General features: G+C 31.2%; 1 protein-coding gene across 1 annotated transcript in view; it reads right to left on the bottom strand.

Annotated features, from left to right (window-relative positions):
- Positions 1–25941, bottom strand: part of LOC106679358 (beta-mannosidase) — a gene marked incomplete in the record, with an annotated part of 40990 nt that overhangs the window by 3248 nt on the left and 11801 nt on the right. The window contains 10 exon segments of the mRNA XM_067048062.1: positions 1367–1587; positions 3631–3778; positions 6251–6510; positions 7427–7602; positions 9294–9484; positions 11882–12078; positions 17065–17215; positions 20426–20672; positions 22900–23099; positions 23758–23909. Coding sequence (XP_066904163.1) covers positions 1367–1587; positions 3631–3778; positions 6251–6510; positions 7427–7602; positions 9294–9484; positions 11882–12078; positions 17065–17215; positions 20426–20672; positions 22900–23099; positions 23758–23909 — 1943 coding nt within the window.

A 25941-nucleotide genomic window follows, 5' to 3' on the forward strand; every position in this document is an offset into this window, starting at 1 on the left:
TTTTATTTTATTTTATTTTTTTTTATTTTAGTATGTATGAGATCATCCATCACTGTTACCTATTGGCCACAACTGTGTGGCAGATTGTAATATCTATCAATAAATAAATCTATTAAACTTTCAATTTTGAAGTGGTAAGAAGTTTTTCTTACCTTGGCTCTATTATCACTCAGAACCAGAATAAAGAAGAAGAACTTAAAAGCAGCATTTCTGCTGGAAATAGAGCCTATTTCTGCATTGTAAGGCTAATCAAAAGCAAACTTGTTCGCCGTACCACCAAGTTCACCCTGTACAGAACGTTGATAAGGCCAGTCGTCACATACGGTGGAGGAACTTGGACCCTGAGCAAGAAAAGCATTAGCCTGCTAGACAGGTTTGAAAGAGTAATTCTGAGGAGAATCTTAGGGTCCGTATGCGAGATGGTAATTGGCGAAGAAGGGAAAATGGAGAACTTTTTGGGCTCTATAAGGAATGTAGTATCTACTTGTACATAAGGGATACAGAGGCCTAAATGGCTTGGCCACGTAATGGGGATGAGCGAGGAAAGAGTGGCTCATAAACTGTACGGTTACGTTCTGGATGGTGTGCGGCAACGTGGTAGGCCGAAGGGCCGATGGAGGGATGCTGTGAGGCGGGATCTGCGACAACTTAGGATCCCAGTTACCCTTACAGAAGATAGAGAAACGTGGTTGGCGGCTTCATGCGCCTGTTGTGCCAGTAAAAGAATAAGAACAATTTAGGTTTATTTTAGTCCAAATTTAGGGATCGCGGTGGAACTGGTAAGGTATGATGCATCTCCAAAGACCCGGTTCGAATCCGACTGGGCAGAAAATTGTTTTATATTACACTGTATCCGTGAGTCAACCCTATGGGTTCTGGAGCTCTCCTGAGGTCCACCCAATTAATTTATAATTACTATGGAACTAACTCATAAAGTTCTTAATTGGATAAAAATCTGGCGATCGTGGGATATTCTGACCAAATAACCTCCATGCACAACCGTTGGTATAGTAACAGTAATTCCTTACAAAGTACCGTACCCCTTCAAGGGTTTTAGCGGTACACATTTTAATGTTGGTCTAAATTTATATTGAATAAAGATTTCTGTGTTGATATATTTTGTTTAATCCTTTAATCTCAGAATGCTATCAATGAGTAGTTTCTCTACACGCCTGTAACACTCCGTATTCACTAAGATAAAATTTACTAAATATATTATAATGTATAGTTGTAAATACCAATAAATAAATGAATAATACTTTAATTTTATTTCAATAGAATATGGTAGCTAGTAAAAGATGTCCAGTTTAATCTGTAATAATATGATTTTTAACTATAACTCAATAATTTACTTTTAACGTCTTACCAGATTGACCTGAAGTGTGATTTTTTGAAATGGTGACCAATTTATATTAGTCCAATTGTACATATTAAAAGTTAGATTTGCGCTTTTCTTCGGCGCGTAACCGTCCACAACAATGTATATCGACATTGTCTCACGGTCGACCGAAATCTCTGGCGAAACAATAACTGGTGCGAAGAAATCTTTAGCATAATAATGCAGCATTTTCCACTGACCGCAATAATCTGAAACAATTCGAGACATAAATGTAAAAAGTATTGTGTATAATACAAGAGCCCAAGAGGAGGAAAAAGAGAGTTATCTGACCCCAATTTTTGATTACTTTAATGAAAACTATGTTTTCTAAATTACTAGTAAAAACTGATGAGTCTGCCAAGTATAGGCGGCTGTTTCGAAGCGATAAAAAAAAAACTAATTTTTCATTCGGAGCTCTATATCTTAAAAAGTAGGAACAGCACAAGAAAACCTAAGAGAACGTCATTTAAAGAAGAGTAAATTTTCTAAAATTTGAGCCCTAATAGAGTTATTTACGTTAAATAGTTTTCCAGATATAGCTTTTCAAAAAACCCAAACCAACTCGTTTCTAACCTGGCTTCTCCTTCACTACCTAATAATCCTCCTAGACGTCTGAAAAGAAGATGGCCTCGAGATCTTCTCCTTTAGAAATTTGTTTTGAGTTCTATCAATGGGTTCTCCACATGTTTTTATCATGTCATAATATCACTTACAGCAAATTTACTTGATGTGTATATATGTATACAGTTGTAAATATCAATAAATAAATTATTAAAAAAAAAAAAAAAACCTTTTTAAAAGCAAATTTTCATAAAAATGTTGTATGGAACGTACTAAAAGATCAGTAGTTTGTGAATTTATTTTGAAAAATCTATATCTCAAAAAGCATTTATACTATTAGCAGATATCTATTAGTACTCAAATAAAAGCAAGTGTAATGTGCTATAAATTAGTTTATAATGTTTATCTTCGTCGGAGTAATAGGTTACATGAAATTCACTAAAATAAATTGATTTATAGTTGTTCAGACAAAGCTATATCTCGAGAACTATTAGACGTAAATAGCTCATTTAGGACTAATATTTCAGCAAATTTACTCATAAATAGATGCATCTGCCAAGTATAGGTAGGGGGAATAAAACAATAACGACTGTTTCAAAATTTAAATAACAAATATTTTTCAAACTAACTACAACACTAGTAAATCTAAGAGAACATTATTTAAACTAGATTAAATTTGCAGGAATATTAGTCCTAATAGAGTTATTTATGTTCTATAGTTCCCGAGATATAGCTCTCTGAAAAGCAACATTTCATAAAAAGTGTAGGGAAAAATCAGTAGTTAGTGAATTTATTTTGAGAAATCTATATCTCAGAAACCATAAGACGTATAGATGTCAACAAGCACTCAAATTAAAGCTAGTTTAATGAACTATAAAGTATTTATGACGTAAATCTTCCCAGGAGTATTAGTTTTCATAATATTTGACAAAATAAATTCATAAAAAGTTAATTTTTAGTTTGGATAAAAGTCTTGATTTTCGAAAAACAAATCTCAGTTACCATAAGACGTACGTATGTCTGCCAACACTTAAAATAAAGGTAATTTAACTTAGTATAAAGTTGCTTATTTCACGAATCTTCGTAAGACTAGTAGTTTTTATGATATTCTCATATGAATATCCATTTTACACTTGAAATTCTGCCCGAACTACTATAAATTTTATTTGAACAAATATAAAAACTACTACCCCTTCGAAGATATACATCATAAACTAACTTATAGTACATCAAACTAACTTTAATTTGAGTGTTTATAGACATCTATACGTCGAATGGTTTTTGAGATATAGATTTCTCAAAATAAATTCAGTAATTTCTGATTTTTCAGTGCATTTGTTTATGAAATGTTGCTTTTTAAAAAGTTATATCTCGGAAACTATTGAACGTAAATAGTTTTAGTTTTAGTTTCATATTCTACGCTAAATAATGTTCCCTGGGGTTTTCTAGTGCTGTTGGTAGTTTTAAAGATATAGAGCTCCGAATGAAAAAATATTTTTTTTTTAAAGTTTAGAAACAGCCACCATTTTTTATTCCCCCTACCTATACTTGGCAGACTCATCAATTTTGACTGTTAATTATACATAGTTTTCATTAAAGTAATCAGAAATTGGGGTGAAATAACTGCCTTTTTTTTCCTCTTGGGCTCTTGTACTGGTAGTATTGTCTGATCGGATAATTCTCCCACTTACCAATGGATGACCAAGATGGTGCTTGCCAAATATCATCAATTTGCCAATAGAGAGCGCCCATGGTGTAGCCTTCATTGGAATCCAATAGAATGCTCTTCAGTCTCCTGTATCGTTCGCTCTCAGCTTTCATCGACATAGCTTGGTTTATCTAGTGAATATGATAAAGTCTTATATTATATATATCTTGTTAATATATGAAACAAAACATATCAATAGTTCAGGAAAAACATTATAATTCTTTTTTTTATTTACTTTTATTAACGTATACATGGGATACATAGTATGGGGAAGTATTGTAATTGTAAAAAAATTCAAAGTTAAGTTTTTGACGGAAATATCCGTTCTCAGGGCCATCCAATACAAGTAACCAAATATCGAAAAAGGGTTTGTGAGAGTGAGTTTTTGAACAGCCCAGATCGAAAACGAAAATTCATAGCAAACTAAAATTATATATAATTATATGTACCTACAAACTACAATTATAACTAATTAATAATCTTAAAAACTTTCTTGAGACTGGTAATTTTTTTTTTTAAATAAATAATTTAGTTTCTATCCATTTTAGTTTTTTAACAAAATTAAATTCACTTATCACAAATAGGGACTGTGATAAATAATTTTAATTTTGGTTTTAATGTGAATATTGGCTAATTAGAAATTGTTATTATGACCAGGGCAGAATAGCCTTCATGGAGTTAGAGTTTTTAAATCATATAATTCCAAAATTGTATTAAGTAGATGTCCCTGAGGATGGGCGGATTGGCCGAAACGTCTGATTTATAAGAAAAATAAAATATGTTGAGACTAAAATAGATAGAAATTAAATTATTTATTCAAAAAAAATAATTATAACAATGAACTATGATTATATATAACTATTGTTCCGGGTAACCTACGGCAACCGAAAGGTTGAATCGGATAGGCTGCCATGTTTAAGATTAGTAGTGCCCCATGTGGCCAACAGCTAAATCTCACCTCCTCCAGCGCTCTCGGTGGCAAGAGAAGCAACCCAGATGAGTGTGAGATAGCCATCTTGTCTCAGCCAGAGAAGCGTCCATCTTTTTCTTTTGTTAACTCATCATTAATATCTACATGAGTGGTTCCCGGCAGCAGAGGGGAGAGAGGCCTAAGAATGTGGAGGGGAGAAAGAACCATGGGGTAAGTCCATCTAGCAATAGTTAACATCCACATCATCATCAACCACCTCAATGTTAGATCTACAATTTCCATAGCCTTGTCATACAAAATTCTACTAACAATCTAATCCTAATGTTTTCTTTCGGTCACTCCCTACACCTCTTGTAACATAAAACAATAGAATTTTATTACATTTAATCATGTTTCATTTTTCAATTATAAAGTCCACTCAAACCCAACCAGCCAACCAAATGTGAAGTGTGTCTTACAATGCGGTTGAAGGCATACTCCATACAACTATAAATACATATATAAGCTATAATTATATATAACTATGTACATATGATATGTAGTGTATAGGATAAGTACTATTATCAAACAACCATAGTCATACTAGATGATAACCCACGTGAAAGGTAAAATAAACGACAATATCATTCAAACATTCAGAGTTACTTATTGTATATTTATTTCTTAATATTACTTTTCCAACAAGTATTTTAGCTGGTGCCGAAACCCGGGGAAACAAAGTAAGCTGTGTTAGCGTTGGTTAGATAACAGGCGCTCAGAGGGTTAGGCATACCCACTTCACCTTTGCATCCCTCTCGATTCAGCCATTTTCAGTCTAATAAGCTATGTAATTTTATTATACGATTTTCTTCAGGTTATTATACTGTATATTTCTAGGTGTCCCATCTCATATTCTCAACACGCAATAGACGATAATAATAAAAATAAATAAACTTAACACCATTCACATTTACACTCTTGTATAAAATATTTACACTATTGACCTGAGGATCCATGTGCACTTTATCCTCCAGGTATGAGAGGTAGAACTCTCGCCGCGTCACTGCTAATGAGCCAGTGGAGGCTGAGCAAGTGCTACCCATCACTAACTATAGGGGTATTCATAAAATTGTGTTAAATGTAAAATGTTTTACCATGTTAAATGCATGAGAGCTCTTAGCGGATTTTCTTAGTAACTTGTTTAGTAACCTTTCCTTTCAAAAATTCTTGTTATTGTTTACTTCTAAGTTTTGATTACAGTAATTTATTACAACATGCCTAAAGTAAGTTAAAAGTAGAAATGTAAAGATTTGGCTACTGATTGTCTTGTTTAAAAAGTCCAAAACAATATCAAGACAATCAAAACACAAACTACGTGCAAATAACCTAACAAGACAATGTAGAGCTCATCTGGTCTGTTGCATGACATCATTATCCATTTAACAGACCTAGTAACATGCTCTCAACCATGTTATTTGTTATATCGTTTTAATATGGTAAATGAAGGAAATATTTCTTCATTTAACAAAACTTTTCCCATTTAACATGTTAAACTAAAGATCATAAATAACCCTAATATTGGCATAGCTTAATTTCGTTATCCTCAAAATTGAGAAAAATGGAGTTACATCGTTACTCCTCTGAACTCTCAATATGTTATAATATGATATTAATGGCATATGTATCATCTCACCTGCGATAGATAAATGATGTCAGTAATCTTCTTGGCAATAGGCAAGTTCAACATTATCTGATAGTAAATGTTAGCATTGCCCGCGGGTGCGTGTTGCCTGTGTTCGTAGAAATAGCTATCCCAGTAAGTCTGGTTCATGGGAAGAGCCGCCCTCAAGCAGTGATAGGATGGCAAGCTCTGGATACCGTACTCAGAGGCGAAGCGAGGCTTTGGGTATATCAGGTAGTTCCATCCGTCATTGATGTAGTTGTAATAATGAACTGTATAAAAAATAAAATATAAATAATTATATTAATAATCTAATAATAAAAACGTAGGTTTTAATGATCAACAATGTTTTAAAACAGAACAGAGAATAAGTATGTTCCAACAACCACATTAGAAAGTCAAGAACTGTATGAAGTTTCAAAGCGATAAAAATATATTTTTTTTATTCGGAGTTCTATATCTTAAAAAGTAGGAACAACAGAAGAAATCCTAAGAGAACGTCATTTAAAGAAGAGTAAATGTGCTAAAATATGAACCCTCATAGAGTTATTTACGTTAAATAGTTTCGAGATATAGCTTTTTAAAAAGCAACATTTCATAAAAATGTTGTATGGGACGTACTGAAAGATCACTTGTTAGTGAATTTATTTTGAAAAATTTATATTTCGTAGTTTGTGTTCTGATTGTGATAGCACTGTTTTGGATGTTTTTATAACTAATAAAGCAATGGATGATAATAATAATAATGTAATGACTGTTGTCTCAATGGCCAAACTTTCACACAACTGCCATCTTTCACTCAATTTAGGCATGTTGTCATGATTTACTTTAATCAAAACTTAGAATTAAACAATAATATGAAGCTTTGGAAGGAAAGGTTATAAAACAAGCTGCTCAAAAAATCCACTAGGAGTTCTTATGCATTTAACATTTAATACCATTTAATAACATACCCCTACAGTGAGTAAAAACGTAGGAAAATAAATAGTTGTTAACTATTTTTGTTCTACTTTGACCATAACCCTGGCCATCTTCTTTATATTTGCAATTGAGGCATTTTATATCAGACATCCCCAAATCCAAATTCACGGAATTATAAAAAGAATATAGAAAGTGCATTCCTCCAATGGGGAGAATAATAAATTAATTAATTAATCTTAACAATTAAAATTATCTTTTGAAAAATACCATCTCCATTCAATGTATCAGAAGGATTATCCGAAATGTCCTCAAGGTCATTCGAAGGACTCGAAACAAGATATCTCCTCGTGTCATCGATGCTCTCTACAATTGGCTTGATTGTTTCCACATAAAGTTTCAAGTAGTCGCTTTTGTACAAACTGAAGTTACTGCTAGTCCCGTACCTAGAAATGTCTTATTTTTAGAATCACAGAATCTTTATTTGAATGGAAAGTTTTAAAAGATATATCAATAGAAAAAATACAATTAATTGAGGGAAAAAAGAGGGCTATGTGATAAACAATCATATATATACATTTGGTTTGTTTCATTTTTTTTTTTTATTCAATTACTCTTTATCTTATTTTCATTCATGGATAAGTATTACAATCGTCCACAACCTTGGTCAATAAGTAATAGTGATAAATGATCACATTCATACCAAAATAAAAAAAATTAAAATTATTCAAAAATAAATAAAATCTCCATATCCATATTTACAGAAAGATAAATAAAATGAGCATAATTAAAAGAATGCATATGAAGAAGTAAGGATAAAATAAGTAAAATATTTGAGCTAATAAAACAATAAATAAATAAAATTTACACTATTATTTACAATAGTAGGTTTGTTCTAACGTCAAATCCTCAATGGTGAAAATCTCGATACAGAATTAGTGTACTGCGCATGCTCCAATGATACCTTAATTCAAGATTGTAGCTTCGTACCAACTACTTCTTCTGTCATTGTTGGACTATTAAGTGAAAAATATTGAAGGAAGGAAAGTGAGGCCACAAAGGCGGGGCTTAGGAATAACGTAGGTGTGGCAAAGAAGTTGTATGGGAAGAGTAGGAGACAATAACCGGCTGCCTTCCGCTTCAGTTTAAATTACAATCATTTATTTTCTTATGGATTTTCGGTTAAAGCAAGAATTACAGGAGAACGGCTAAGTGAATTTTTGAGGTTTTATAAACGCCACAAATACTCATTAATATCTGTGATAGTAATAAAAAGATTGCTTTTAAAATCTCCAGCAAAATGACAGTCTTATTTGCAATTGATAATAATTCAATAATTCAGGCGTTCGGTTGTTAAACATGGTGATTGAATTTTTTTTTGATAAATTGTTTTATTGAGTTTTGAGCATCACCGACTTTTTTTAAGGCTGACATTTAGTGTTGAAAGAATCGACAAGAAATTTGATTTCTTCAGAGAGTAATGTTGATACTAAGTTATAGTAAGTGGCTTATTTTAATGTGAAACATTGTAATAAACAATCTTCTAAAATCTTTGAATTACAAAAGTTTTTATTTTGTCAATTACTTTGTTTTACGACCGACCTTCTCAGTTGATTAATATTTATCAACATCTGTTTCTATTTTTTTTTGGAAGGTCAACTGAGGTTTAGCCGACGGTATAAAAATTAATCAAATTTTAACTTTTTTTTTGTATGACCCGCTTCCTTGTCGTTTCCGACATGGGGAGAGGTTATCTAGAGATAACCGAAACAATTCTAACTATGATGGGTAATAAAGTTTTCATTTCGTGGGACCTCTAAAGAAGTAAATGTCGAAGCATTTAAAATTTACGCTCTAAGTACCTCGGCTACAAACGGCCCAAGCAAATTACAACTACCCAATCAACTAATATAAATAAATATAATTAAGAGACTTTAACTAAAATTAAAATAAAAATATAATAGTTTTGAGTTCTTTTCAAGGTTGGTTCTAGTAGAATTTTTTTTTTAAGCTTGCCAATTTTCTTTAACTCATAAAGTTTTTTTTTATTCCCTCATAATTCATTATACCGTTGCTAAAGCTGACATTTCAAGTGCTACCATGAGATATTATTAGAACAATATAACATTTTATTTACCAGTTCTGCATAAGAGCGGCTTCGTTTTCATTATTTCCTGCCCATACCGCTACACTTGGATGGTGCTGAAGTCGCTCAATTTGTTGTTCAACTTCGATTTTTACTGTTGAGAGGAAATCATCCGTAACAGGATACATGCTGCAGGCGAACATTAAATCTTGCCAGATCATTATTCCCAGGCGATCGCATGTCTGAAATAATATTAAAGTTGTTAATATAAAAAATGCCCTTCAGGGAACCATCTTATTAGGAGGTAGTGAATAACAAAACACTCTGAATGAACCATTCCACAGTACTATTTTTAGTAATGTACATATAAATTTCATTTTTATTCTGCCGTTTCTGGGTCACTCCTCCTTTCTAAACCTTTTCTTAAGTAGGAACCTTCAGCTAGTTCCTGTAGGCCTTGCTATCCCCTTCACGACTGTGGCTAGTTCCCTACGGAATGAAGTTTCCATACTGGTAGAATTCACGGATAGTCCCTAACCATCCCTAACCTACTGAACACGGATTGTCAAGGCCTTCTGATGTATCATATCCTATATTTAATTGGAGTCGAAGTATTTAATTACACATAACTACATCCACAAAGTTTTAAAGGATTATTTTTAAAATAATCTTTTTGCATTGATTACACACAGTAGAAGAATGGAGACGTTCTTTGTACTGAGCACTAAAAGAAAATTTCATTTTATTTTATGGTCAGTAAACTCATTTTTATTTTAACAATTAATTCAGATTCATTGCTTTAAACAGTCTGATTTCTTATTTGTTTATGCATGTTGTAGCTTTGGGTGTCCGGTAGCATACCTATCTTTGAATTTTTTTCTCCATATTTTAGGACATCAAACATTAAAAAAATATCCTAAATTGCTGTTGATTATTTTCATGGTAGCTTTGTAAACGCATTATTATAAAATGAGGTCTTGAGTAATGCACCTGAAAAAATGATAAAATTTGTTCTTTCTGTCAATATTTCTTTTTAGTCGTATAATTGCCTTACTCGTTCCTTTTTTTTTAAGTGAAACTTGTTTACCGACGTCCTACAACTCAATTTAAAGTCTGTGTAATTTAACTTTAACTTTTAAGGCTTCGACAGCTGGATATTTTCGCGTTGTATATGTTGGGGTGATGGGTTTTTCGCGATTGTAAAACTATTCTTTTAGTATTACATAGTAACTATCCCATACCATACTTATAGTAGTACAGTAACTATCCTAGAGTAAAATTTTCGCAGGTTTGGGTTAGAGAAAAGAGGAGGTCCTTAAATGAATATCACAAAAAAAAAAAAAGTAATAATAAAGAAAATGAAATAACAATAAAAACGTGTGATAAACAATTTAATAAAATTAAAACATAAACAAATAAAATAAAAAGAATAAATTGTGAAGTAAACAAAAAATATTTGGATATAAATGTAGAAACTAAAACAATTTTCTTTACACACACAAAAAAGTTAATTTTCCACTAATTGGGTTGATTAGAAAAAAAAATAAGGAAGCTCCATGAAGAGAAAAAAATAGTCACTCACAGATGGTCGGGGGGGGGGGTCATCGACTAAACCTCTAAGTATAATTATCTCATCCGAGATGGCCGCTTTCGATGAGCTGATTAATGGGCAAGGGTTTATCGAAAAACGGTGCTTCAAAACGCCGGTTGACTATAGAGTGTGAATCAGACAGAAAGAATCAGCTAGCCTCAAACACAAACGGCACGTCAGTGAATAAGTGACTGCTAAGTAGACCCGCTCCAATGCCTCCTAAGTAGACCATTCCAATGCCTCCTAAATACCCACAGCCCCCTGATTTATCAGCGGTTATACAGGCCCTGGTCCACAGTCTATATGTTCTTAATTGTCGTTCACCAGGAGGAAGTAGTTTTGAAAGTAAGTTTTGAAGTAGTTTGTGGATCAGTTTAAATATCTTGGTACAATTTTAACCGATGACAACAAATTAGAGGAGAAAATATGGACAAGAATCGGAAACGTAAATAAATGTAACTATTCGCTCCGAAACGTATTCCAAAATAGAGAGATACCCTTCAAATTAGAGTATATAAAATAGTAATACATCCTGTTGTCATGTATGCTAGCGAGGCATGGACCCTAACCAAGCAGCAGGAGAGATCCTGAGTACATGGGAGAGAATGATTCTGAGAAGAATATACGGCCAACCAAAGAAGGAAGTCACTATCGCATAAAAACCAATGCAGAAATTAAGGACATGTATGGGGAACCTGATAAAGTTTCTTGCATCAAAAAAGGGAGAATAAGATGGATGGGCCATGTTTATCGTATGGATCACAAGATACTCTCAAAACAAATAACGGGAGGACGTCCAGGAGAAAAAAGGGGAAGAGGTAGGCCTAAACTGAGATGGACGCACGATCTGGAGGAAGACATTGGAGATGAGGCCAGAGCGCTCTTTGACGCCGGTCCACAAGTTCTTCAATATTAATGATGTCCATTTTGTCCAATTCTATATATCCAGCAAACTCAACAAAAAAAAATAGACAAAAGCCACTCCGTATATGATGTTTATTCATGCTACAAATAAATGATATACAATAATAATAAACAAATAAATTACCTCATAAAACATATCAGACTCATACACCCCTCCTCCCCAGATCCTTATCATGTTGAAATGAGCAGCTGCACTAGCTTCCAGGAGAGGCACCACTCTCTTTGGGTCAGAGAGCCTCTCTGGCAGCACATGAGATGGAATCCAGTTACTCCCCTTAGCGAAAATCTTTAGGCCGTTGATGAGGAAGTAGAACAGAGTACCTGGAAGAAGATTTATTAGTGTACTGCCTGTAAAAAGCGACCCTACAAATGCATCAAAAACTCCACAGACACACATAACATCTATTGAAGAAGGGTGTCAAATCTGGAGAATCAAAATAAATCCTGACAGATCTCACCACATCATCTTTACTCTCCGTCGTAAACCTCTACCCTCCTGTCCTACAGTATCCTTTCTAAATACTCCACTAGCGCCTGTTGAACAGATTCGCTACTTAGAACTCCATCTAGACAAGAGACTTCCTTGGAATCCCCATACTAGACTGAAACGACAAAAAACTGTCCGTAGACTTCAATTGCTACATCACCTACTTGAAAAACGCAATAAACCTCCGAATCACTAAAAAAATTATTATATACTATGATAATAGAACAATTTTGACATAATAAATTGAGCTCTGGGGCTCTACCAAACCATCAAATTCCTCCCGTATCCAATCCTTACAATCCAAAATCCTCCGTAAAATCCTCGATGCTCCTTATTACGTCACAAATAAACTCATCCATAAAGACCTTAACATCCCTTTCGTATCAGATTCAGCCCGAAGTAGATATGCGTCTTTTCATTCCAAATTCCTAACCCATTAGTTTTTAATCTATCATCCTTAGCAATCCCTGATAATCCTCCAAGGCATCTAAAAAGAAGATGGCCATCGGACCTTCTAATTTAAATTGATAATTGAAGTACCACCATTGGGTGGTTCCTTCCCAAGATTTTCAAGTAGCTGTAATATTACATTTATTTATTTATTGTATTTTTTATAGTTGTAAATTACAATAAATTAAAAAAAACATTATATTATTAACAAAAAATACAGATCGGATTCTAGAAAAAGGTTGAGCTACGATTTTTATTGAAAATACTAAAATGAAGAAAATCAAGTTTGCGTTTATAAATTCAAGTGTATGTAATTATTGATTAGAATAATCAAGAATTCTCGAACTCTGAAAAGTCAAATTTAATGTTTGGAGTTTAATATTATTAAATTTCAAAAATCTTAAAATTGTAGTAGTTTTAAGAAGTTTAAAATGACATTTACAACTTTCATTATTATTATTATTTTATGGGCAACAGACCATGGAGGCTTAAGTCGCACGATGTATTAGTAAATACATCATATTTCTAGACGCTGCATTTACTAAATACATCGCGCGTTTCTTAATGTGGTTTTTTCGCAGGGTGGGTTCGTCACTTCCACGCCTATTTTTTGTGAGTGCCACCACCCATTGGCTAATGGGCCTCACATATGCCCGGAGGAGAGGTTATCAGTGAGTTTTGCATTATTTTGTGCTGGAAAAAAGCCCGGGTGGGACCGGGGATTCGATCTGACAACCTGTGGGTAGGTAGACTGGCCCGTTACAACGCTGCTACCGCTGCCCCACAACGGTCAAAAGTTCAAAAAATCACTAAATAATGCAAACTTTTTTTAGCTCATCGATAATCGGCAATCAAGGTTTTTAATAAACTTAGTTTAGTTCAGTTTTCTGTGAATGTTTGCAAAAATGTGATAAGTATTTAGTATTTGAGTTTTATAATGCACGAAAATCCATTCTCTACTGATAAAACAATATTTTTAAAATACTGATTACTTAATTAATGTATGACAATAACGATTATTACTCAATGAAAATGTATTTTGTTACTGATAACTTATCATCTGAGTGCAAGATTAATTTACTTATTTGTGAATAACGTGTCATCAATCAATAGCAGAATTTCAATTAAGAATTATATATATTTTAAATCATAAAATTATAAATAGGACTATAAAATAAAACAAAGACAGCAAAAGAATTTTAGACTCTGAAAAAAGTTCGTAATTCGAGTTCTGAGCTTAAACATTTTTAACCTTATGGTTCTTTACTACAATTTTGACAACAATTACAAAAAATTAGTATCTCTCCTTTATTCCTTTATAAAAGAAACAGTTAGTTTTTAACTTCTAAATCATTTGAGATTTTAGAGGTGTGGATCTGGTCGGGTAGGATTGTCTTTTTATATTGTTTGTGTTATTTAATATCGTTTTCCAATTTCAGATGTTTCTAAATTTGTTAGATTTAACTATCTTAAGTCTCCGCTTCTCTTTTTAAGCAAATATTTCAAAAGTGATATATGAGCATACCATCGCTCCCTGGAGGGTTTTAGTGGGGCGAGTCTAGTGGGGAAGGATTGACTTTTTATCTCTGATATTTCACGCCGCTTTCCGGTTTCAGGTGCTTTTTAAATATTCCTAGATTTAGAGAACTTAAGTCTCCTCTTTCCGTTTTAAACAAATATTTCAAAAGTTATATATGAGCATCACTCCCTGGGGGTTTTTAATGGGGCGGGTCTAGCCGGCATGGATTAACTTTATATATTTTTTGTGTCACCATCTCTGCTATTTCATACCGTTTTATAAATATTGCTGGATTTAGCCATCTTAAGTCTTCTCATACCATTTTAAACAAATATTTCAAATGTGATATATGAGCATCGCTCCCTGGAGGGTTTTAGTGGGGCGGGTCTAGTCTGGATGGATTGACTTTTTATATTTTTTGTGTAACGATCTCTGCTATTTCATGCCGTTTTTCGGTGCTTTTTATATATAACTGGATTTAGCCATCTTAAGCCTCCTCTTCCGAGGCGGGTATCGAGCCGTTTTTCAACCTATATTCAAAACCACTTTTTTCCCTTTAGTTGTCATTTTCGCACGCAACAATTGTACTATACAGTACCTAAAAAAACACAGCCGTACTAGTTGAATGATTGTAGGAAAGGAAGCAAAAAAGTTGAAAAGAGTAAAAAAAAAAATAAGAAGTGATTTAATTCCTGGAAAATTATAAGGCTTTATCTTATATACTCCCTTCTGCAGCATAGAAGTATTTTCTTGCATCCCTCCTCTACCAAATTCTTCATTATTAATCCCGCCGTCCATTATACTTCGATTCTAATCCTCCACACATCATCACAATTTACGGTCTTCAGATTTATATTCAACAGACCACAGACTTCATGGTGCTACCACGAACATTCCCGACAATACGCACTGAAGGAAAAAAGTAAAAAGGAGCTGGATGAGAGATCTCTTTGGCTAGCTAAAAAATCAATTAAGTCAGCTGGAGGTATCCATGGGTACTAGTATCTATCATGCCACTCATGGCATTTTGCAAAATATCAGTTTGTAATCTGAAGGCATGTGTGAATTAATAAATAAAGACAATATTTTTTTTTTTTAAAAACTGGGGTAATGATAATTCGTGCTGTGACCCCAAATCGTGCAATATAAAACTAATATGAAAGGCTTTTACATTATTTAAATGTTTTCGATTTGTGACAATTACATGAAAATCCGATCTCTATATATCTGAAACTACTAAACCTATCAAACGAAAACTTTTTGAAAAAAATTGACATGTTTTTGGAATGAATTAAATTTCGGATAAGTAGTGTAATTTTGGTAATCCGAACTAATTGCTGCCGAAATGGGGGGGGGGGGTGAGGGGGTTCAGAAAACTTTAAAAATAAAAATGAAAAATTGTTTTCTTTTACATCACCAGTAAAGATTAAGTGATGATTTACGAAAAAAAAAATTAAAAAATACTCTTTGTATGGATTTATTTAAAACGTGATTAAAAAAAATGAGCTCATAGTTCATAAATTAAATTAGTTTTACAGAATCAAATGATTTATACAATACATATATCATGTATTTCTAAATAGAAAATAACATGTAAATATGTTCCATACTAAATAGATTAGCCATTATCGAAACTGTAAAAATTTCCATTTTCACAGTGATTACGATAACTTGCCGATAGATCGGGAAGTTAAAAATTTATTTTACACATTTTGCACATGTGAACTTTTATTTGAAAACGACAATATTATTGCCTGCTGTTTTTTCTCTAAAAAAGTAGCTTTTTTACGCCAGTTTGGATTACCGAGATTACACAGTATATATATCCCTTGAAATTAATTAAATTAAAAAAAAAATGGAAATAGTAGCTGTTTCAAAATCTCTTGAGGGGACAAATAATTATCTCATTTTGCGGTACTTCCATTTTGCGGTACGTCAGTGATGCAAAAAGTACACTCAGACCCAGCAGAAAACATTGCACCCAATTGTTTTTCATATCTTATAACATTTTATGTTTACAAGTGGAAATATTTAACAAATCTTAAGTAAATTTCACTTAAGAACGTATGAGCTGAGTTATTATTGCCAAGGGAAAAAGGTAATCAAATTGATAGGTTTTTTTTTTTTTAAACAAAAGTAGAAAAGAAAGTAAACCTCGTTCAATTAAATTCATATTTTTTGAATTATTCATTATAGTACAAGAGCCCAAGAGGAGAAAAAAAGGCAGTTATTTCACCTCAATATTTGATTACGTTAATAAAAACTATGTATAATTACTAGTTAAAATTGATGAGTCTGCCAAGTATAGGTAGGGGAAATACAAAATGGCGGCTGTTTCAAAATTATAAAAAAAAACGTTTTCATTCGGAGCTCTATATCATAAAAAGTAGCAACAACACAAGAAAACCTAAGAGTAGGTCATTTAAAGTAGAGTAAATTTGCTAAAATATTAGCCCTAATAGAGTTATTTACGTTAAATAGATTTCGAGATATAGCTTTTTAAAAAGCAACATTTCATAAAAATGTTGTATGGATCGTACTGAAAGATCAGTAGTTTGTGAATTTATTTTGGAAACTCGATATCTCAAAAACCATTTTACGTACAGATGTCTATTAGCACTTAAATTAAAGCTCAAATGGCGGCTGTTTTATAACGTAAAGAAAAATCATTTTCTCTTTCGGAGCTCCATATCTTTAAAATTATCTACAAAATTAAAATACTTAATAGAACATATTTAAATTAGAGTAAATTTTCTTAAATGTGAGCCCTAATTGTTGCTAAATACAGTACGTAATTGATTACTTACAACATTATTTAGATGAAAAATTATTACATATATATATGTCTTACCATCAGATTTGTTTTTTGTCACATTTGTTTGGACGAGAGAGATGGTTCGAAAGCCGATGTTAATTGTCTTCTCTGATGAACTATAAAACACTCTGAGTTTATACAATGGTTGTGCACCATATCCATTAGGCCACCATAGTGTTATGTTCTCCTGAAAATGTAAATGGTGTGATTAGATATTATTTTTTATTTTTTTTTTTTGTGACTTACTTGAAGAATTTGGTTAATATACATTTTTTTTGTTAACAAAATAAATTTCTATTCTATTATTTATTAATTTTTTTTTTTTTTTGATAGATAGATTTATTTATTGATAGATATTACAATCTGCCACACAGTTGTGGGCAATAGGTAATATTGATAAATGATCTCATACATACTAAAATAAAAAAAAAAAAATAAAATTAAAAAATATTGATAAATAAATAAATAAAAATAATAATAAAAAAAAAAAAAAAACTCTCTTAAAATATATACAAACAAAAGAATAGACAAGATGAACATAATCAGACTTTTAATAATAATCATAATATTATAACATCTTTATTTCCATTCTTTATAGAACTAAAAACCTCTTCCTTGGGAAGTATGAGTCTAGTTTATAAACATTTAACAAACTTTTCATTGATTAAATTTTTTTTTACATTAATTTAAAATAAAATAATAATTTGCCTATTATTAAAGAAAATATTTTCTAAGCTATATTTGAACACTTGTATATAAATGATAATTTACTATAAGTTCTTTATTAAATTACCCCATATAGTAGACCAACAGTATCCTACTAGTACAAGAGCCGGGAAGAAAAACAGGCAGTTATCTCACCTCAATTTTTTATTACTTTAATGAAAACTATGTATAATTACTAGTAAAAACTGATGAGTCTGCCAAGTATAGGTAGGGGGAATACAAAATTGCGGCTGTTTAAAACCTTTGAAAAAAACATTAATTTTTCATTCGGAGCTCTATATCTTAAAAACTACCAACAATACTAGAAAATCTAAAAAACATTATTTAAAGAAGAGTAAATTTTCTGAAATATGAGCCATAATAGGGCTATTTACGTCCAATAGTGCTCGAGATATAGCTTTTTAAAATGCAACATTTCATAAACATCTACTCAAATATCAGTCGTTAGTGAATCTGTTTTGAGAAATCTATATCTCAATACCCATTCGACATACAGATGTCTATTAACAATCAACTTAAACCTAGTTTAATGTAGTATAAAGTAGTTTATGACAGTTATCTTCGTAGGAGTAGTAGTTTTTATGATATTCACATATAAATATACATTTGGGAAATGAAAATTTGTCCGGACAACTATAAATCAATTTATTTTAGCAAATTTCATGAAAACTGCTACTCCTAAGAAAATAAACGTCATAAACTACTTTATAGCTCATTAAACTAGCTTTAATTTGAGTGCTAATAGATATCTGTACCTCAAATGGTTTTTGAGATATCGAGTATTCAAAATAAATTCACTAACTACTGATCTTTCAGTACGTTCCATGCAACATTTTCATGAAATGTTGCTTTTTAAAAATCAATATCTCGAGAACTATTTAACGTAAATAACTCTATTAGGGCTCATATTTTAGTAAAATTACTCTACTTTAAATTACGTTCTCTTTGGTTTTCTTGTGTTGTTGCTAATTTTTATGATATAGAGCTCGGAATGAAAAATTATTTTTTTTATCGTTTTAAAACAGCCCCCATTTTTTATTCCCCCAACTTATACTTGGCAGACTCATCAATTTTGACTAGTAATTATATATAGCTTTCATTAAAGTAATCAAAAATTGGCGTAAGATAACTACTTTTTTCTCCTCTTGGGCTCTTGTACTATAACGACTTTTCCTGCAATTTTAAACAGTTTAGCAGGTATCTCTACCTATAACTATAAATTATTTTTCCCCTCATCTTATATCTCTTATTTTCTTCATTTTCTATTTTCCATATGTCTTCTTCTTTTTTATAACATTGTTTTTATATACTCATCTCTTCATCTTGTATTTGGTCTTCCTTTTTTCTCTTGTATCCCCTTGTTATCCACTCTGTTGCAATTTCGGACCGCATTCAGGTATCAAGTCTGGCAACATGTCTGGCCCACCTCAATTTCAGTTCTGGAGCTTCTTTTTTTAGGGTTATAACCTGTTACTTACACAGTTATACAATTATAAAGTTGTTATAAACTGCTACTACTCCAGTTATACCTGGAGGTAGTTGATTTTTAAAATTTCTTTCATACATCAGTATTTTCTTCATCTCTTGTTAATCCTTTTATTTACGTAATCTTTTCTATCTTTAGATGAGGTTAATTGTTTATAAACATTTTTTTTTTAATATCTTTATTGAAATATACTACTGTATATAATAATACATCCAGTAAATTTGCTGTAAGTTTATAATGTAGTGATATAAGTGTGTAGAGAAACTACCCATTGGTAGCACTCTAAAAACATTTTTACATTAGAAAATCTCAAGGCCATCTTCTTTTTATACGCCTCGGAGAATTGTCAAGAATGGAAGAGGAAGCAAGGTTAGAGACTAGTGGGTTTGGGTGGTTAGGGAGTTTATAATCGGTTACATTCGGAACTTGAAGGTCTTTATGGATGAATTTGTGACAAAGTAAGCTGCATTCAAAATTTTGGATTGTAAGGATTGGATCCGAGAGGAATTCGATAGCTTATTGGAACCGCATAGCTCAGCTCCGTATGTCCAGATATACCTTTATAGTCATGTAGATTAGTCTTTTGTAATGGGTTGGAAGTTTAGACCGTTTGTCTAGTAAGTGCTGTAATAGTCGGAATCGACGAGCAGTTTCCTGTCTTTTATTTCTTGTATGAGGATTCCAGGTTCTAGAAAATTCCCTTTCATTCTGAAGAAGATAAAGATTGTTCGAGGCTTTATTGTAATTTATTTGTAACTTACTGTTATTGTATAAACCAGTTCTAATATTCACATAATCATATCCTGTCAATGTTCTTTTTATTTTATCAGTTAGGGCTGGTATGTATTGGAGTCTAAAGAATTTTTTATTATTTTCATTAGTCATTGTTTCTTTCATCTTGTCCTTTTTTCACTATTATCATTCACTGTAATCTTTTTTCTTTTACTTCTTTGTAAAATTCAGTCATTGTTTTTATACTTGGTGTTCTTTTTGTTTTATTTTTCTTTGTTGTTCTGCTTTTTTTTGTTTTATTTTACTTGTTTTTTAACATCAAAAATCTATTGAAATTAATTAGATTAAATACTAATACTATTGAAAAATTAATTATTGAACTTGGAGTGAACACACTTATTGGTTAAAATTCTTCATAAAATTACTGGAAAAATTAATTTATATGATATTTACCTTAGGCAAGGTGAAAGAAATGTCCTTTTTTTGCTTGTTTACTTTTTTAATCTGAAGAGGGAAAGTAAACGTACTTTTGTCCTTGCCACTCCAATAGAATTCCACAGTGAGCTGATCATTGATGTCGACATCTGAAGGTCCAAACCCAACAGTCAGGTTCAGTTTCCAAGTTTTGTCTTCAGGTATCGTTCTCACGACTACGGAATCAATACGTGGACCCTTGCTCATAACAATTTCAACATTTTTCCTAAATAACATAAATAAAAATAAAATAAATTTTTATTTGGTAGGATAACATTTTAAAAAAGTACATAGCTCTAAGTCCCATCTTCAGAATATATACACAATTTTACATCTTAATAACTCGTATTTTTTATATAGTCAATGCATTAAAATAATAGTTAGAATACTAATTGAAATAAATTTTAATATTGCTAAGATCACCTTACATTTACCACCTAAACTATTTTACAGTTACAAAATTATCCTTAATTGTAGGAATTTTTTTAAAAAACATGTATTTAAAATACGATAGAAAAACTAAATTTATCGAACTAACTTATAACAATATATATTTTGGAAACGTCTCTAAAACTATATGGTACCATATCTGTTCAATCGTTTACCACAAGATCTATTAAGTACATCAAAAACAAAGAAAACTGAAAAAGAAATCATGAAAAAAATGGTCGGGGTGCGGTCAGAAAAAAACAGAGATTAGTTAATACTATTTCTTTGCCGAAGTATCGCTCCACTTTGTAGAGCATCATTAGGACTAAAAAGACACAAAAATAACTAAAAATATTTTGCCACAGTAGGATAATAAGATAAAAAAAATTAAATTAAGGAAGGGTTATAATTATATAAATATAAGTGAAAAGAAAATTATATACAACGGAACAAAAGGGAAAAAATAGTTATAATATAATATAGGCAATGATAAGAATATAAAAAAATGTCAGGTTAAAAATGAACAGGAGACGTAATAACACGGGAAAATAGAAAAGCAGAAATTAAAAAAAAGTAAAATAAAGAAGCAGAGAATAAATAAAAGTCGAGAAGGAATAAATAAAAAAATAAATTAATAATAATAATAAAAAATTAGTAAAGATTAGTTTTTGTTTTCTTCTGATCTCACCCCGACAATCTTCTTCATAATTAGGATAACATGGTTAATCAATTATATATCTATATTAAAATACGAATAAAATTAGATATATACGTGTGTTTAATTTTATATGTATTATCTACTGTGATATACTTAGATCCTTATTTTTCTTGAATTCTCATATCATTTTGTTTTATTTTATCCTTTAGTTGCTTAATTTTAACGCTTCATTCTTTTTTTGTATTCTTTAAATTAGATATGATGTTATGTATTGTATATTATCGTATGTCGTATAACATTATATTTATGATATATTTTATTATTTTTTATATTTGTGAAGTTCTATCAATGGGTAGATTCTCTACATTTTTGCATCAAGCCATTGTATAACTGACACCAAATTTACTTATTGTATACACTATACAGTTGTAAATATCATTAAATAAAATTTTCAAAAAATTAATTTTTTTATAGAATTATTACTTTTAATCAAGTCTATTCCATAATTACGAATTCTTTAGCTTATAATAATTAATTTATTAATTATACATACGTATCAGTATTCTTAACTTTATAAGTTCTTTCAATTATCTTTATTTATTTTGATTTTACTATGTAGTATTTAATTGTATTTTGTTAATTGAATTATTAGTTTTATCACTATAAATTAATTAGTAATGTTTAAGCTTATAAATCGTTGCCGCCTCCAAAGCGCCCTAATAATCCACAGTGTAACTAACTCATATTTCATTTCTGTAAGTTATTTTGGCAATGAGCGATAGATGTTGTCATTTAGTCAGGCAGTATTGGATGTACATTTCTAAATAAATAAATAAATATAATAACATAAAAAAAAATTGTAGTAACTTTTTATATAATGATAGATATTAAAGATTCGCAACACTTATACACACACAAATAGCTTAGAGCAGTGGTCCCCAAAGTTGTTTGTCCTACCACCAAGAAAAATATTACTTAGTGCCCCCTAGAAATTAATTCCTTTTTAAATTTTAATAGGAAATATCTAAGTATTAATGTTTCTACCTTTTTCGTAAAATATAGTAAAGAAAGGTGTAAATTAGAAACATTGAACTTGAAAATTATGAAACTATTTATTGAACTCCGAATAGAATGTAATACAAAAAAAGTTAAAACATTCGAAATCATCTTAATGAGAAGGATGAACCTGGTTTGCTGCTACCAATTTAGTAATCCTCGACTCTATTTTCGTCAGCAGTAATAATCATCGCCCCCCAAATGCACCGGTGGCCATTGCTATCCCCTGAGTCGCTGTAGCGCCCACCTGGGGGCGGTGTCACCACTTTGGGAATCACTGACAAAGAGCAATGACTGCAAGCATACTTACCACAGACCCATCGATGGAAACGCAGGACCCCAATCCCATGCAAACGAAGCCTGCATCTTCCTCAACATGTTGACGTGGCATTCCCCGTTGTAGACCGAAGGGGGGCAAGTCTGGGGGATCTTATATCCCACTTTGGCGGCCAGCTTCCTCGCTTCTCTTATAGGTGAGCTAAACAATATTGTGATGTTGTTAGTACCTACCTGCGAACAATATTTAAAAGAATCCTTGAATATGAGAAATAAGTATTTTAAGACTCCAAAATATTAGGAAACAAATTGCGTTTACCCAATTCAGGGATTATTTGGCAAAATTATACAGGTGGAATGGGACAAAATCACACAAATGCACACCTCACATCAGAATTCCGAAAAAGTGATGTATTTTATTGTCTCGATGCTGTCTGAATTGATTTCTAGTTGTTCGGACAAATATTTTGTTTTATGAAAAAATATATCTCAGGAACTATAAGACGTACAGATCTCGACCAGCACTCAAATTAAAGCTAGTAAAATGTGCTATAAAGTAATTCACTATACGAATATTCGTAGGGGGTTGCAGTTTTCATGATATTTGCTGAAATAAATTAATGTACGAAATTCATATTCATATTCGAATATCATGAAAACTACAACCCCTAAGAAGATAAGAGTAATAAACTACTTTATAGCACATTAAACTAGCTTTAATTTGAGTGCTGGCAGACATCTGTACGTCTAATACTTTCTGAGATTTATTTTTTCGTAAGTCAAAAGTTTTTATGTTGATTTATAGTTCTTTGGACAATATTTACTTATTGGTACTCATCATCTAATATAATAAAAATATAATATTTAATAATCAAGATGGACAGAAGCTTACCGAAAGCAGTGATTTTACGCTGGCAGAATATCTCACGAACATGTTATTACAGCGAATTAGAAGATGGTCGTTAACGAACACATCCGCAATTGTGTCCACTCCATGAAGCAGCAATCTGATACTGCTATAGTTTTTTAAGTCTCCTTCAGAAACTACAAAAAACAAAAATACTGTCAAAATAACAAAAAAATAGTTAAACCTATATATATCATAAGAAAATGATTGAATCTTAGTCAAGATTACTTGTATTACTGGACCAATTTACATTTTTTTTTTCAAAATGTTCACTTACCCCATGGCAAGGTTTAAAGGCACTAAATTCTCCGGTAGAAAAATTTTTTTTTTTTCGCATAGCTCTGAAAGTATACGTTTTTCCCACTGTTATTATATACCGATCGATTCGTCTCTTTCCGATGAATTCGAAAAAATTACCACTGATACAATTAAACGATATCATATTAAAAAAAAACCATAATATGGCTCTCATTTAACAAAGAATTATTTATTCGTGCCGACGTTTCGACCTGAGTTTCAGGTCTTCATCAGGGTTACAAAAACAAAAAAGAGGTAACAACCATCATTCAGAGAAAAATAAAATTGAAAAGAGATAATAAACTAACACATTTGGAAGTATACATAACAATGCATTGAATAATAAAAAAATAGTTGATTGATAACAATGAAAGATGAAATATAATATTATATAGGTAAGAAGATATGTAAGTAGTGTCTAAAAAACTGAAAACCTATTTGAATCAACGTAATGAACAATATTTATTTATTTGTTTTATTTAAATTGGAAGAAGATAGTTGACCGTATGAAGTAGATTGTAGGAAGATAGTCAGAGAGGCGGTCAATAAAGGTATCAAAGTAGTAAAAGAAAACTATTTATTGTTAAGCAATGTATCGCCCCACTATGCCGGGTTTCGTCAGGGTTATCAGGTTGGCACAGAGCGAACGATCTGGGTCCTGTTTCATAAAGAAAGCTAATAGTATTAGTTCACAGTACAAGTGTAGAAATAAGTATGGTAATAATACTAATACTTATTTTTTTCATTATAGGAATGACTATTAGTGATATTACAGGAATTAAAAAATACTAAAGTACAAGTTGCTATTGTACAAGTCTGTGTAATTGAATTAAGATAAATCTACAAGAGTAATAGTATTAGTTTGTACTTTATTATGAAACAGGGCCTTGGTCGTTTAAGTAGTTTACTCTAATCTGACAAGCCTAAGGAAGTGGAGCGAAACGTTGGTTAACAATAAATAGTTTTCTTTTACTTTATTGATACCTTTATTATCTGCCTACAATCTACTTCATATGGTCAACTATCTTCTTCGAATGTAAATAAAACAAATGAATAAATATTGTTATCAATCAACTATATTTTATTATTTAATTCATTGTTATGTATACTTCCAAATTTATTATTTTATTAATTCTTATAAATTTTATGTTTCCATGAATGATGGTTGTTACCTCTTTTTGTTTTTATAACCCTGATGAAGACCTGAAACTCATGTCGAAACGTCAGCACGAATAAATAATTATTTGTTTATTTGTGTTTTTGCTAACCACACCTTCTCCCTCCCCCCTTCTGACCATCCTCACCACTTAAATAAAACTCATTTTCCTTTTCAATAATAAACTAAGATACGATCTAATTAATTTTTTTTTCTAATTATTGTGCATTAATTTTTTGTAATTTTTTCTAAGGAGCGTAGAATGAACCAGAATTTTTGACCTTAAAATATTAACGAGTTACAACACTTGAAACTAGTGTCCTTGATAAGTCTTTTTTGTTATTAATTGAATGTTTTTTTCTACAATCGATGCTATTTATTTACTTAATGATGTTAATTACAATTTGAAATTTATCAATTACTAATTTATAAAAAATAATTGATACTTGAACAAATCAGTGTAATGTGATTATATGTTTGGATTACGTAACACAACGATACTATAAAAAACAAATGTTTGAAGAGAGGTGTCAACAGTCATCACTCTTCAGATAATCTTTTTTTAAGGATTCCGTATAGTGTTTTTATTACATTGACAGATATAAGCGTTGATAATTTAAATTAGAAAAACAATATATTGAAAGTTATGATAAATATAATAAATTTAAGCATAAGTTGGTATTTACTATATACAGCTATTTCCCATATTATTTTAT

This window comes from Halyomorpha halys, unplaced genomic scaffold (genome assembly GCF_000696795.3).
Source record: "Halyomorpha halys isolate HHAL.00 unplaced genomic scaffold, Hhal_1.1 Scaffold12.1, whole genome shotgun sequence".
NCBI classification, from domain to species: domain Eukaryota; kingdom Metazoa; phylum Arthropoda; class Insecta; order Hemiptera; family Pentatomidae; genus Halyomorpha; species Halyomorpha halys.